Source organism: Alnus glutinosa, chromosome 5, assembly GCF_958979055.1.
Source record: "Alnus glutinosa chromosome 5, dhAlnGlut1.1, whole genome shotgun sequence".
NCBI lineage: Eukaryota > Viridiplantae > Streptophyta > Magnoliopsida > Fagales > Betulaceae > Alnus > Alnus glutinosa.
Genome location: NC_084890.1, coordinates 29,016,757 through 29,032,164, shown reverse-complemented (window position 1 = coordinate 29,032,164; position 15,408 = coordinate 29,016,757). Strand labels below are relative to the sequence as shown.

General features: G+C 36.8%; 1 protein-coding gene across 2 annotated transcripts; it reads left to right on the top strand.

The window, feature by feature from the left end:
- Window positions 1-3,588: 3,588 nt before the first annotated feature.
- LOC133867935 (integrin-linked protein kinase 1) lies at window positions 3,589-13,806 on the top strand. 2 transcript variants are annotated; one of them, XM_062304716.1, is made up of 12 exons: window positions 3,589-4,045; window positions 4,133-4,207; window positions 4,309-4,404; window positions 4,790-4,875; window positions 4,964-5,084; window positions 7,690-7,769; window positions 8,688-8,750; window positions 8,912-9,018; window positions 9,173-9,258; window positions 11,253-11,374; window positions 11,810-11,956; window positions 13,448-13,806. In XM_062304716.1, exons 1-12 carry the CDS (start codon window positions 3,722-3,724, stop codon window positions 13,458-13,460), a joined length of 1,320 nt encoding a protein of 439 aa, XP_062160700.1. In that variant the 5' UTR covers window positions 3,589-3,721; the 3' UTR covers window positions 13,461-13,806. The 2 variants fall into 2 exon arrangements, with proteins under 2 accessions (XP_062160700.1, XP_062160699.1); XM_062304715.1 differs by having other exon boundaries at window positions 3,606-4,045; window positions 11,810-11,921.
- The last annotated feature ends 1,602 nt before the right edge of the window (window positions 13,807-15,408 follow it).

Genomic DNA, 15,408 nt, shown 5'->3' with positions numbered 1-15,408 from the left:
CGTTTTTTTATGGTGTCAAAATCTAGATGCATGCACTGGAATCTTATTTGTTGTAATTTGAATTGGAAACAAATTGGTTATTTGAATTTGAATATCCTCTTGCTTTGACAAAAAAAAAAAATAAATAAATAACAAAACATTACAAAATTATAATTTTTGAAAAATTATAACAAAAGGTTTGTGAGTGCTTTTTTAGGATTTGTTTTACTATGTAAAAGTCCATGGGCCTTACTCACTCTCAAAAGACGCCTTGAGAGAGAAGGGGTGCATCCTCTTGCTTTGACAAAAATAAATAAATAAATAAATAACAAAACATTACAAAATTATAATTTTTGAAAAATTATAACAAAAGGTTTGTGAGTGCTTTTTTAGGATTTGTTTTACTATGTAAAAGTCCATGGGCCTTACTCACTCTCAAAAGACACCTTGAGAGAGAAGGGGTGCATCCTCTTGCTTTGACAAAAATAAATAAATAAATAAATAAATAAATAACAAAACATTAAAAAATTATAATTTTTGAAAAATTATAACAAAAGGTTTGTGAGTGCTTTTTTAGGATTTGTTTTACTATGTAAAAGTTCATGGGCCTTACTCACTCTCAAAAGACGCCTTGAGAGAGAAGGGGTGTCCATGGCTTATAAAGTCTACAAGACAAGGATCTCTTAGCAATGTGAGACACTTTAACACGCCCCCTCACATGTGGCATCTTTGGCCAAACACGTGTTCAACAACGGGAGGGAAAGGCCCATCATTGTCAAAGGAACTTGGCCTGCTCTGATACCATGTAAAAGTCCATGAGCCTTACTCACTCTCAAAAGATGCCTTAAGAAATAGGATACTTAACACGCTCCCTCATGTGTGACACTATTGTTCAATCACGTGTATTGCATCAGAGCGGCAGCGGGAGGGACGACCCAATCCTCTCCCTAAGACGCCTTAAGATAGGAGGGGATACCATGGCTTATAAAGTGTCCAGGTGAAGAAAATCTTAGCGATGTGGGACACTTCAACAATAAGTACCATCTATGATATACGGTCACGTCATATGATATTTTGAATTGTCTAAAATATGTGGTGCACAAGACAAGTGTCATGATTTTAAGGAGGTGACGTGAATCTCCATAAAAAACATTGGACAGAACCTGAACAGAAATGCCAAGTAAATAATCCGATTAACAACATGTACCACCTGTAATACTTTTTGACACCGAAACAGCCATTTGATAATGATTCTTACCGCATGTACTAAAAATACATTTGACCCTTCAATCTAACTCTATTTTTTCTCATGAAAAAATTTAAAACTAAATTTAGAACGCTGAAAAAAACTAAAGCTTAAATGCTTTTTTTTTTTTTTTTTTAATTATTTATTTACCACAATTAAGCCAATTTCAATATTTTGAGGCGGTTTCCTTGGATGGTGATGGCACGTGCGTATGCTACCAAGATTTGTGGCCGAAGTTTGAGCTGCAGCTTTACCCTCTATGACTGGGTGTACGTGAATGTGACGTCACATCACATGTTTCGTGGTCAAAGACAGCCTGCACTCTCACATGAAAATCATGATTCTTTTCTTTTACATAATTATCATTAGCTGGATCTTAAATTTGGTTAAATTAATCTCATAATTTACAAAGATTTTAAATTTAAAATATCTACTCATTTTTTTTTCTTCAAATAAATAATAAAACTAATATGAAAAAGCTATTATACTCTTCTCATGTGCTCTTTTTGTTTTTTGTTTTTTTGTTTTTTTTTTTTTTAATTTCTCTTTCTTTTTTTAAAAAAAATTATAAAAGTACCTTCAATTTCTTTATTCAATACACTTTTATAAATCTCACACTTATAATGGATCAAATCATACCAACCGTCTTTGAAAACAAGAAAAAAGTGTCATTAAATAGTTTTTGTAGTAAAATAATTTTACAAAAGTTATTTTTCAAAAAAATATTTTTACACTTAAAACATGTTTTTATGTTTGACACGTATAGAAAATCACAAATATTTTTTATATTTTCATTCAATCATATTAACTTATAAAAATTAATTTTTATTCACAACATAGAAATATATAATAAAATAATATAATGTAAAATAATATAAAAATCATTGGCGACGAGACTCCGTCACTGACCCGTAGGATTCTGATTATTATTGTCGGATTTCGGGATAAAGACCGAAATTCGAATAGTTTCGTCAGAATTTGGGTTGGCTGGAGTTTGGCGAAGGTGGTCAGAATTTAGTCATTTGTGTTGGAATTCGGCCAAAATGACCGTTTTGGCAAGATCCCAGTCAGCTGGCTGGAAGCTGACCATTTTGGCTAGAATCCGGCACAAAATAGCATGATCCTGGCCAATAGGCCAGAATCTGGCCAGATCCCGACCAGATGGCCGAAATCCAACCATTATGGTCATCGGAATCTGAGCTGATTGGATTCCAACGAAGGTGTTCAGAATTCGACGACAGTGACCGGACGTTGTCAGATATCGGTACTGGCTAGATTCTGGTGGTGGTCGACTACTTGAATGTGAAGGTCGACTGTATTGTTTAAAAGATAGTCGAATGTGTCTGCTGTCTGAAAAAAAAATATCGAAATCATTTTATGCAGAAATAAGCATAACATTATACAAAATATAAAAAGAAAGACTTGGATTCTTAATATTTACTGTTTGACTTATTAACAATTTGAACATCAAAATTTTAGAAATATCAACCGAATTATTAGAAATTTGAACAGCAAAATTTTAGGAATGTCGACCTGAACTTTTTCAACTTTTACAAGTAGATTATGCTAACTTTAGTGGGATTATTGTCAGAGATTACCCAACACCTTTTTCTTTTCTTTTCTTTTCTTTTCTTTTGGCAAGTAATAGCTCATTTAGGTGTGTAATTTTTAAAAAAATTATCAAAAAAATTTATTTTCTTAAATTATGTTTGAGTGGTTTAAAAAATTGGAGATAAAATTAAATAAATAAATAAAATTTAATATTTAAAAATACTATTTAAAAAAATTTAAAATTTTCTTCTCACCCAAGCATTCCATAAATATCAAATGATATATATCCACATGACTCGCATGAGCCAAACTGTTACAGACTTGCTGTGCATATTTTATTTGAAGTCTTTCCAAAAATAATAAATAAAACGGAGAAAAGTCTACCCTACCCTCTCACGACTGCAACTTTGCGGGATATGGCAGGAAAATGTATCAACGACGTCGTGACGTCGTCAATTATTACGTTACGCGCATCGTCGTTCCATATATTTTTCTTTTGGGTATTAAAAAAAAATAAAATAACAATAAAAACCTAATATTTGGAAGAGCTAAAAATGTATTAGTGAAATAATTTAGCAATTATGAATAAAGTTGAAGATCTCTCATCAAATAAGAAAAAAAAAAATAACAATAATAAATTTCCATCCTCAAAATCATTTTCAATTGTCTTTTTTCTCATTATTTTTAGTGTGAACATATTACATGTCGGTGGCGCCGTTAGTCTCCAACTTACGTTAGTTAACGGCACTCTGAACACCCTGCGCCGAAATTTCCCAGACGCGCTCCGGAACACGTGGATTGCACCACCGCCCCCCCCACTATTTGAAACTCCTGAAAGGTACTTAGGTACCTACCACTTGAAGAAACCTTCACAATTCACAAATCTCTCAATTCTCATTCTCAAAGCGAGTCGCGAAAATTCGGACATCTCGGTGAATTAGGGGCATGGAATCACCGAAACCGACGTTACGGTTCACGCTGGGAAAGCAGTCGTCGATGGCGCCGGACCGGCACAAGGAGGAGCACGAGACCGACGGTGATGAGGTGGCGGAGGGGATCGATCCGGGGGTGCGCTTGATGTACCTGGCCAATGGAGGCGACGTGGAGGGAATCAGAGAGGTCCTGGAATCAGGAGTCAACGTCAACTTCAAGGACATCGACGGTCGCACGGCCCTCCACGTGGCCGCCTGCCAGGGCCTCGCCGACGTCGTTTCGCTCTTGCTCGACCGCGGCGCCGAGGTCGACGTCAAGGACAACTGGGGGAGCACCGTAAGAGCTCTGCTCCTCGTCCCAATTCTATCTTTTCCTTTCTCTTCTCAACGAATTTGAAATCTGATTTTGGTTTTGACAAAACAGCCCCTCGCGGATGCTATATATTACAAGAACCACGAGTCGATCAAGCTTTTGGAGAAACACGGCGCCAAGCCTCTGGTACGCATTTGCGTCATTAGCTTCAGATTTGGATCGTTGATTAATTAGTGTGTTCATGATGGTTTTTTTATTGGTGTTTGTGATTTTTTACTGCGAAATAGATGGCTCCAATGCACGTTAACCATGCTCGTGAAGTCCCGGAATACGAAATTGATCCAAAAGAGATTGATTTTACCGACAGTGTCGGAATAACCAAGGTAAAATTCTCTCAATTTTTCTGCATCTTAAGCCACATGGGTCATTTTGCAAACATGAATGATTGATTAAATCAGTTTGCTTTTAAGTTTCCGTAATATATGTGTGGTGCGTTTTTTGATCTTGGTGCTTCGACCATAGTATATGGTTGACATTGTGGCGAGTTTCGCGGATTACCGAATCAAAGTTTTTTTGCCTTCTGGGTTTAAGTTTTGTTGTTTTGGATGCGTACTCATTCACAATCTGCGTGAATAGCTTTGTATTGGAAGTTAATAATTATGAAAGTTTTTAGTTTGATGAAATGTAGTACTGGGTCTGATTTTGTCTTTGTAATTGCCTTGCTTCTGTGCCGAATTTGACAATATGGTATGGGTAAAAATGTCTCAGGGAACGTTCCATAGAGCGTCGTGGCGGGGGATACAGGTAGCTGTGAAGAGGCTTGGGGACGAAGTAATTAGTGATGAGGATAAAGTGTGGGTTGCTTTTAGATTACGGAAGGCTTTTGCAGTTCATTCTTTCCCATCTTTTAATGGTCTTTAAAGTGGTTGCTTTTTATCACAGGAGGGCATTCAGGGATGAGCTTGCATTGCTTCAGAGGATACGACATCCAAATGTAGTCCAGTTTCTGGGTGCTGTGACTCAAAGTAGTCCGATGATGATTGTGACAGAATATCTGGCCAAGGTTTTTCTATCCCTTCATCTGTTAGCATATAATAGAGTTGTCTATTGATTTATACGAATAGCGGCTATTTCATGGATTGTAGACATTTTTAGACCTTTAGTTTGCATGTATAAAATTTTCTTATCCTTTGGAAATTTTACCACTTATAGTGATGTGTGCATGTATGTGTCATAGAGAACCAAGATGAATGAGTTTTAATAACTCTTATACGAGCTGAAAATTGACATTCATTTTTTGTTCTTTTTTAATAAAAAGAAGCTTCTTATTAATAATTTTGACTTAATTTGTCAAGGGGAGACAAATTTTGGACCCAATACTTATTGCTAATGAATGTCTGGATAGTAGATTAAGATCTGGAGAGCCTGGAGTCATGTGCAAAATGGATTTGGAAAAAGCTTATGATCATGTCAATTGGGATTTTCTCTTGTTTGTATTGAGGAGATGTGGATTTGGAGAAAAATGGTGCTCTTGGATAAAACATTGTATATCCTCTGTGAGATTTTCAGTGATGGTTAATGGCTCTCCCAATGGATTTTTCAGCAGTTCACGTGGATTGAGACAAGGGGATCCTCTCTCACCCTTGTTATTTGTTTTTGTGATGGAGGCATTGAGTCGAATGATTTCAGCTGCGGTAGGGGGGGGCTTACTCGAAGGATTTAGTGTGGGTAATGTTTCATTCTCACACTTGTTATTTGCAGATGATACTTTGATTTTTTGCAATGCTCGCCATGCTCAGTTGCGTTATCTTAGAAGCCTCTTTCTTCTATTTGAAGCTGCTTCGGGCTTGAAGGTTAATTTGGCCAAGTCAGCTTTAATCCCTGTGGGAGACGTAGTTCAAGTGGAAGGTCTTGCCGATATTCTAGGGTGTGGGGTTGCTAATCTACCGGTGAAGTATCTAGGCCTTCCGTTGGGGGCTTCCTACAAATCTATTCATATCTGGGATGGTGTTATTGAGAAGGTTGAACGTCGGTTGGCCAGCTGGAAAAGGTTATACCTTTCCAAGGGAGGTAGAGTTACCCTAATCAAGAGTACTCTTTCCAACTTGCCCACGTATTTTTTGTCTCTTTTTCCTATCCCGGCAAGTGTAGGTGCTCGTATTGAGAAGCTACAACGAGACTTCCTTTGGGGAGGAATTGGTGATGAGTTCAAGTATCATTTGGTGAAATGGTCTAAAGTGTGCACTCCAGTTTCAGAAGGCGGGTTGGGTATTAGAAATCTGGTGGTGTTTAACAAGGCTCTATTAGGCAAATGGCTGTGGCGTTATGGGATTGAGAGGGATGCTTGGTGGAGAATAGCGGTGGATTCCAAGTTTGGAAGTCTATGGGGAGGTTGGTGCTCCCTAGAGCCTACATGTACTTTTGGGGTGGGGTTATGGAAGAACATCAGGAAAGGGTGGGAGAATTTTGTAGGATTCTCTAGATTTGAGGTGGGAGGTGGGGCTAGAACAAAATTTTGGCATGATTTGTGGTGTGGGAACTCAACTCTTAAGGAAGCTTTTCCTGTGTTATTTGGAATTGCTCGTGCGAAGGATGCTTCAGTTGCGGATAATGTGGAGCCTGTGGGGGGCTTCAATCAGTGGAGCGTGTGCTTTTTTAGAGAAGCGCATGATTGGGAAGTGGATACCTTTGCTGCGTTTTTCCAGGTATTGCACTCGGTCAGTCTTAATAGAGGCAGTGAAGACAAATTGTGGTGGACCCCTTCCAAAAAAGGTTTGTTCAAGGTAGGGTCTTTCTTTAGCTCTCTGACTTGCGATGTGAGAAGTCACTTTCTGTGGAAGAGTGTATGGCAGACTCAGGCTCCTCCGCGGGCGGCTTTTTTCGCTTGGTCTGCGGCTCTAGGCAAGATCCTAACGGGGGATAACCTCAGGAAGAGGCATATCATTGTGGTGGATAGATGTTGCATGTGTAAGAGAAGCGGGGAATCAGTGGATCACCTTCTCCTTCACTGCGATGTTGCATACGCTATGTGGAGTGCTATTTTTTCTCGTTTTGGGCTGTCTTGGGTTATGCCTCTAAGAGTCCTTGACTTGTTTGAGTGTTGGTGGACGGCTGGGAGGCAAAGGAGTGCTGTTATCTGGAAGATGGTGCCAACATGCATTCTCTGGTGTGTTTGGAAGGAAAGAAATGATAGGTGTTTTGAGGACTTGGAGAGATCATTGGAGGAAATTTTAGCTTCTTTTTTTCATACTTTGTATCTTTGGACGGTGGCTTTTGTGTCACCGTTGTCGTTTACCTTTGATGAATTTCTTGTTCGTTTTTCTCTTTCTAGCTAGGTGCGTTCTCTTGTATACTGCCGGTGTATTGAGGGGCGCCTTACGCTTTTAATAAGACCTACTTATTACCTATCAAAAAAAATTTTGACTTAATCTCTTATACAAGAGAATCTTAATTTATTGAATAGCTTGTTATAAAATATACCACTGCATGATAAAAGGATCAATCTTGATGGGATGCTGCCTCACGCACACACAAATATTTGTAAATTGGTGGGTCCTGTTAGGAGAAGAATCAACAGAATAGCTAACTATGATGTATTTAACTTAAAGGGTGGTATGGTTGCTAATAAAGTGCAAATCATTATCTGAATCTTTGTCTCACTTTTCCAGGGAGATCTTGCCGCATTCATGAAAAAAAAAGGACAATTAAAGGCACAAACAGCTGTGAGATTTGCACTTGATATTGCAAGGTTTCTTACTTTTTTCTTATTTTCTTTAACGAATTACAATGATTGCTTGCTCTGAGTTGGTAGTCAAAGATTGCAGTGGCCATTTTTAATTTGAGAATTACAATTAATGGTACATAAACACAATAAATTTGTAAAATTTGGAATGCTGTATGAAGTGAATGACAATTAATCTTATATATGTCACTAAAAAAATCTCATGATTACTTTCAGTTGTTTAAGTTGTTCAGATTCTAACGCTATAGTTGATATTTAATAAACTCTAGCTTATGCTGGGCTGAGAAAAGATCAAAACAAACACCTTTCAAATTGTACCTGTAATATATAGAAATAGTTATTGATCATATATGATATAGATTAAGATGATGAAAACTGAAAGAAAGAGAAGTTCTCAGAGAACTGAAAGAAGCAAAGAAATATGCCATTGGATCATAGTTTTGGAATGAATTATCTGGTAGGAAAGCAATGGTATTTATTTTTTATTCTAACAATGTACCGCTTCTTATCAATTGATTGTGGTCAATGTTTTGATGTTCAGAATTGACTGCCAAATTTCTCGTCTTTGGTTAGGTGATTAGAATTGGGCTCAAATTTCATTGTGGCATATGAGATGTGGTCTTTCTGCATCAAGATTGAAATTGATAGATATCATATCCTCCATACAAATTTTATTTGCTTTTTGTAGCTTCAAGATATGTCGGTTTCTTCCTTTCAAAAGAAATAAAATCATAGTAATATTAAGTTTAAACCATTCATGTTGATTATGGGAATGAATGAGCAGTTCATATAATTCACTATTTGGTTCATAAACATTGTTCAGTTCTATTTTCTGCTGGTTTCTTGCTTCTTTGTGTGAGAATAAGAATCACTATTATTTGTTGGATATCTTCACTTGTTACATTGTCCTTGGAAAATTTTCAGGGGAATGAATTATTTGCACGAGAATAAGCCAGAACCAATAATTCATCGTGATCTTGAACCTTCGTGAGTTTTCTTCTTCAACTTGAGCTCTCTTACCTGAATTGTTTTTGTGTATTCACACTTTCTGAGATTAGCATATAATTTTCAGTTAAAAATCCATTGTTAAGCCATAATTGCCTGAAACTGTCGGCATTTTTTTGTGTTGCTTACGAGTAAGATAACAGAAATATATTGCGGGATGATTCTGGGCACTTGAAAGTTGCAGACTTTGGAGTTAGCAAGTTGATGACAGTTAAAGAAGATAGGCCTCTTACTTGTCAAGAAACTTCCTGTGAGTGATCTTTTTTGTCGTAGTGTCTACAATTCTCAATGTGGTTGAGTTCTTGCATGGCTATACATCATTTTTGTAAAGATATAATATATCCTAACATGCACGCTTGATGAATTTTAGTTCGTCATTAAAGTATGCTAGTTGTAATTGACAGGCCGATATGTGGCTCCAGAAGTTTTCAGCAACAAAGAATATGATACCAAAGTTGATGTTTTCTCATTTGCTTTAATTCTGCAAGAGGTAAGCTCCTTCTATATTTCTAAACTTGAATATATTTGTAAGGGTACATTTGGTATGCTAGAATGATGAATACGTAGGAATAGGAGTGGGTATTACGAGGAATACAAGAAGCTGGATTGGAATGACCATTCCTATTTATTTGTTTGGTGACAACACAAGAACGTAAATTTTCTAACTAGAATTGAATCATAGTTCAACCAAATTTCCTAAACTACACTAACTCTAAATCATCTCCCAAAAAACCATTTTTTATTTTGACACCCAAAAATAAAATAAAAAAACTCATCCCCAATGGGTGCCCAACCACCCCCGTTAGGGGAATATCTATTCCATTGGAATAATTATTCCTAGTAATGATGCCACAATCAAATGATGGAATAGGCTATTCCATGGAGGAATTGGCCCTATTTATAAATCCTGTTTCCTGTTTGATATCTGTGTGGATCTTTGAAGATCAATGAATCAAACTCTTATAAATAAAAGGGGATGTATGTGCTACCTCATTTATGAGTTTATGCTCCTCATGATGAATGTGTATTTCTGAATGATAAGGATGTCATTTTGGCATTGTTTGTGAAGAAAAGAATTGTATTTTTTTGGATGAAAGAATAACGTTAAGGCGATAATTCAGTGTGCAATGCCTATTTATGATTATGTATATTCAATTTTGTGAAAATATGAGGGAAACCTCATGTACTTTTCTTGATTTTGACTTTTAGACCCTAGTTTCTAACTTTTCAAATTTAGGACTCGAGTTTACAGTCATTTTAAATCCAAGACATTTGTCCATTTTTTTGTCAAATAAATAAATAAAATGATGTGAAAATACAATTATGTCCCTCCTAATAAAAAAATAAAAAGAAAAAAGAAAAAAAAGAAAAGAGAAGAGGTTGGATCATGCCTATACTTCCCAACCATGGTGGCTTGGTACGACCCAGCCACAACCATTTGCTGGGTAAACCAACCATGGTGGTTGGGTATGACCTAGCCGCGGTGGCTGGGTAACCTAGTCACGATGCTGGTTGTCTGCGAGTGGTCGTGGTTGGGTTGTGCCTAGTTGCGGTGGCCGGGTTACCATACTCCACTTTTCTTCTCTCTTTTTTTCCTTCTTTTTTTCAGTTCTACTTTTTTTTTTCTTTTCTTTTTTTCTTTTCTTTTTTTTTTTTAATAGGAGGGGCATAATTGTATTTTAATTTTGTTTTATTATTTATTTGACGAAAAAAATGGAACAAGTTATCGGATTTAAAATGATCGTAAAGTCTGGTCTTAAATTTACAAAATTGTAAACTGGAGTCTAAAATTCAAAATCAGGTAAAGCACATGGAGGTTCCATCATATTTTCCCTTTAATTTTTCATGTCATGATTATGGAAGATATGGTATCTTAATTATATTATAGCATACCAACTCTTAGTTAAATACAGCCTCACCAACCTAAGAAAGACCCACCATGTTGGCATATAATTAGATATATGTATGTAAAACATTCTTCTTTATGTACCCAATATGCTAGGAAGAAAATACTTCATACATTATATACATAGTATCAGTGATGGTCGAAATTAATAAATAAGAATGAAGAGAGCATTAAAAGGCCCCTTGTCCCCCCCCCCCCCCCCCCCCCTCCCAAATTTTTTAACATGTAATGCTGACATGATATATCAACTTATTGTTTCTTTATTTTTTTTCTTCGTTCTTACTTCTAGTACAAAGAGTATTTCTAAATTCTTAGTCATCTTCGTTTCTGTTCTCTGTCATTATGTCTGGAATTGCGTTGTTTCCCTTTACAACTTGGTTTGCTCCTGTCACATATGTTCTCTTTCAGTTTTTTTCTTTTTTGCTTTTTTTTTTTTTTAATCCATTTTTGCAATTTATAAAGTTTGTTTCTTTTCAAGTGGTAAGTTGGACTTTGTGTTTTATCTTATGCTTTTTCGTCAAATTTGACTTGGTCATAACAGGCTTGATTAATGATATTTTCAATATTCTGTACTTCAGATGATTGAAGGCCAGCAACCATTTTCTGCAAAGCAAGAAAATGAAGTTACTAAAGTATATGCTCTAAAAGAGCGTCCCCCTTTTAGAGCTCCAGCAAAGCGCTACGGACATGGACTTAAAGAGTAAGTTCTATATATTCCTTTGAAGTTTGATATATTTTAGCCTTCATTACTTGTTGATGGTAAATGACATAAGTTTTTTGATACTTTATGCATACTTAGTATAATTTTTATTTTTTATTTATTTTATTTTTATTTTACGATAAACCTACTTTGTCCATTTTGTGTTGTTTGCTTTCATCAATGAAAATTATAGTTTATTCCAAAATTCTTGACTTAGAAAATAGCAGACACTTGGAATGGCATTTTGTTATGACATTTTGGTGATTTTTCAGTTTAATGCTGTAAGGATCCTGTCTTATTTGTTTTAACTTAAATGTGGGATGCGGGCATGAAGAAATATGTGAATTCTTTGACAACGAAAAATCTAGTAATTTAGTTTTTGTGGATTATTTTGTGCAAGTTCATAGAAGTATAGCTGATGATTTCTGCTTACAGGTTGATTGAGGAGTGCTGGAGTGAGAATCCAGCTAAAAGACCAACATTTCGGCAAATAATAAGAAAGCTGGAGTCCATTCACAACAGTTTTGGCCATCCAAGGCATTGGAAGGTTTCTACTCTCTCTCTCTTCGTGTGTGTGTGTGTGTAAGGTTTCTACTCTCTCTCCGTGTCTCTCTTCGTGTGTGTGTGTGTGTGTGGTGGGGGAGGGGGTAGGTGGGTAGGTGCACATGTGCATCTGTTCACTCCACCCTTGTGTCAGTGAGGGTGGCCGCAAGCCACCTCTCTGTCAATGAGCGTGGTCACAAGCCACCTCTTGTTAGGGGGCTGGTCGAGAGCCACCCTTGTGTTGGGAGGAGTTGGGGAGAGAGACCCACCTCTTCCACCTCCAGTGAAGGGGCAACCTCCATTTTGTTTTCTAAGTGGAAGCCAGCCTCCACTTGTTATTGTGCATAAAAGACTGATCCATATGTTTCCTTACTTTCTTATATGAAGGTGAGGGAAGTTTTCTAAAAGTGTTTTCTGTTTTGTTTTCTAAAATTTGTTGTTTTGAAAAGTGTTTTAAAAAATGGAAATTGAGAACTGTTTCCTGTGAACGGCTACACTTGAAAACTTATTTGGATAATTATGTCTGAATAGTGTTTTTAATGTTTAAAAGCGGAATATTTTTTGAAAAACCGAACCAAACAGCTTTATTGAAAAAAACAAGTAAGAAACACTGTACAAAGCGTTACATACAGAGCTTACAGTAACAGACCAGCTAAGGAAAGCTAAATATCTCAAGCAAAAAAAGAATTACATTAAATAGCTGAAACCTTAACCTACTTAAAAGCTGTAGGAGGAACATCCCAACTACATAATCTCTTCAAAATCTTCCCGTGTAAGTTTATTGCAAGACGTGAGCCAAAGTATATCATGTCTCCAAAAGTTTTGTATATAGTTTTCTCAGTTCTATATTTTTGCTTGTGTATCTGAGCAAACCATTTCTGCTCAGATGTGGAAAGGGCCATCCATGCCAATTTCAGTATTGACACAACCAAAGAGTTTCCTTTACAATTATTCACAGCCCAACTGAATTCCACCACCCAATTACCAATAATCTTGTTGATGAAACAATTATTGGAGCTCTCTCCCAAGTCATTCTCGGAGAGTAATGCTACATGTCATTCTTCTGTCCCTTAAAAAATGATCTGACTTTTAAAATCGCCACTGGATCAAAATCTAATGGTAATTGTACTGTTGAATCACAAATTCAATGGTGATTTTAAAAGTTACATTATTTTTGAAGGGACACAAAAGTTAGATGTAGTATTACTCATTCTCGAGTGGTCTGAAAGTTGCATATGCAAAGAACTTGTTCAATTTCTGCTCTCAGACTTTGTGATGGCTAGATCCACAGTACTCGTATAGGTCGCATTGCTAGGATCATCAAATAGGCATTCCTTCTTTGTTTTTGCAAAGTACTAGTGTTTGCGACTATCGATTGAACTTGTTCTGACATCTCTTGCGATCTATTTATTCTCTTGAATGGTGGTTCTTTTGGTGTTTCTTTGTTTCATTTCACAGGCCTGCTTGATAGTTGTAAATTGTTAACACTAAAGGTTTCCTTTTCTCTTTGGCTCCCGACAATGCATACAGGTTGCGCCGTTGAGATGCTTTCAGAACCTGGAGGCCATGTTGAAGAAAGATCATTCCGACGATCTAAGCAGCCGGGGCCAGTCATCTCATTCGAGCACCAGAAGCCCATGAATAACTTGTGCTCTGTTTAGCTTAAGATGTGCAGAAACACTTTCCCAGTTTGGTTTTTATTCGGGAGAATCATTTTCTTGTCTTTGTAAAATTCCACCAACAGTAGTTGAACGCGAAGCTGACTTTCCCTTTGAATTTGTGGGCTGAGAATCACATTCATATTCCATGTATTGCTTTAATAACTGAGGCTGTTCATGTACATTGTATATGTAAACACATCTTTAATGAATTTTATTGTGCCATGTCCATGAGAGGGATTTTTCTTTTCTGTGATAACTTTAATAATGATTCAAACAACTGCAGCGAATCAATTGCTTCGTTGTGCCGCCTTATGCAGTGGCGGCTTAGGGGGAAAATATTCAGAAAGTACTAAATTTGAACCGTTGCTCTGTTTAGTTTCCAGTGAGAGAAACTCTCCCTCTCCTTAAGTGAGAGCCCTTTCTGCCTTCCCTTTAAGTGAGAAAGAAAAAGCTCCGTCTCCTTTCTCCTCTCCACCCGCTTTTTTCCGTCCTCCTCCTTATGCTATCCTCTTTTTCTTTGTTCGTTGAGCCAGATCTATGGCTCTCCCTCCACCGCCTTCGCCTACATGCCTCACCCCTGACCAGTATAAATGTCCATTGCGCATCATCTGTCAGACACCTCTTTTGTCGGACATCGGAATGGATTTCTCCTCTGCAGTGGTTCCAATGCAGTTGATCTCAATGCAATCTTTTCAATTGTGGCATCCAAAGTCTCTTGCTGCTGCTACAGAAGTCACCCAAGCAGGCTCACTTGTGAATTGCTTTAAAAACCGTCATTCTTGATAGCCATTTTCTTGGCACTCAAAACCAAGAAGCCATTGTACCGTGCCAATTTTTTGGCCAATTTTCAATTTATTTAGAGAAGTCTACGTACGCCATCACTCGTACTTCCAAGTGCACACTCCCCGTGGTAACGTCCAATAACAATTTTTATTGCCACGTTAAGGAGTACTGTGCATTTGAGTGTGAGAGAGTAAGAATGTGTGTAACATTTCTCATTTATTTTATCATATATTTTGGCACTATATCAAATGTTTCAAGATTATTAATGTTGGGGCCCACCCCTTCTCTTTGTATTTAGTTTGTATTAATAGAATTTTATTTGACCAATAAAAGAAAAGGTCGCCTTAATTACTAGCAATCAAGGAAGCGTCATCCCAAGGCCTTTTGGATCCTCTTCGGTTGAAACTAACTGGAGAAGAGCCGGTCCTTTATATGTGGAGAATAAAATTATCTTTTCACATTTTATTTAACAATTTTGCCCTCCACCTATAAAGGACCGGCTCCTAAACCAATTGGAGAGGATCCAGACTCCTGAATAAAATTGTTGTAGGAGACTCTTTGGATGTCATATCTGCCTCTCTAATATCTTGTTAATGATTGCAAGAATGAAGGGTTTTATTTTATTTATTTAATATTTTATGAGAATGAGACTGAAGTTATTATTAAAGACACTTTCTCCTCATTTTGGAGAAGATTCCTTCGTAGGCTGTATGGAAAATTCACCATAACGTCAATTGGTTGGCCCATAAATTAACTTGATAGGCCATCTCATCTTCATTAATGGAGGCCTTTCTACTGCTCCTCTCTCTTCCGGGTTCAAATTTTCAGTAATTTGTTGTTTAAATTGTTAGCAATAAAGATCGTAAATATAAAAAAACTCCTATAAACCCACTTGTCCTAACAAATAAATGAGCTGCTAAAGATCTATTTAGACAAGTAAACTCTATAAAACTCTTTCATATTTGCTGTTCGAATTTATAAAAATCTGAACAAAGAGTTGCTGCTTCTTCCCCCACTCAATCAAATTATGTACTTTTTTTTAGGAAA

What these genes read in the sequence shown, in the direction of transcription:
- LOC133867935 (XM_062304715.1), top strand. Translation starts at nt 3,722, where the DNA reads ATGGAATCACCGAAACCGACGTTACGGTTCACGCTGGGAAAGCAGTCG. An exon ending in CATCGTGATCTTGAACCTTC is followed by an intron (nt 8,751 to 8,911) that starts GTGAGTTTTCTT and finishes GTAAGATAACAG; the next exon opens with AAATATATTGCGGGATGATT. An exon ending in TACTTGTCAAGAAACTTCCT is followed by an intron (nt 9,019 to 9,172) that starts GTGAGTGATCTT and finishes TGTAATTGACAG; the next exon opens with GCCGATATGTGGCTCCAGAA.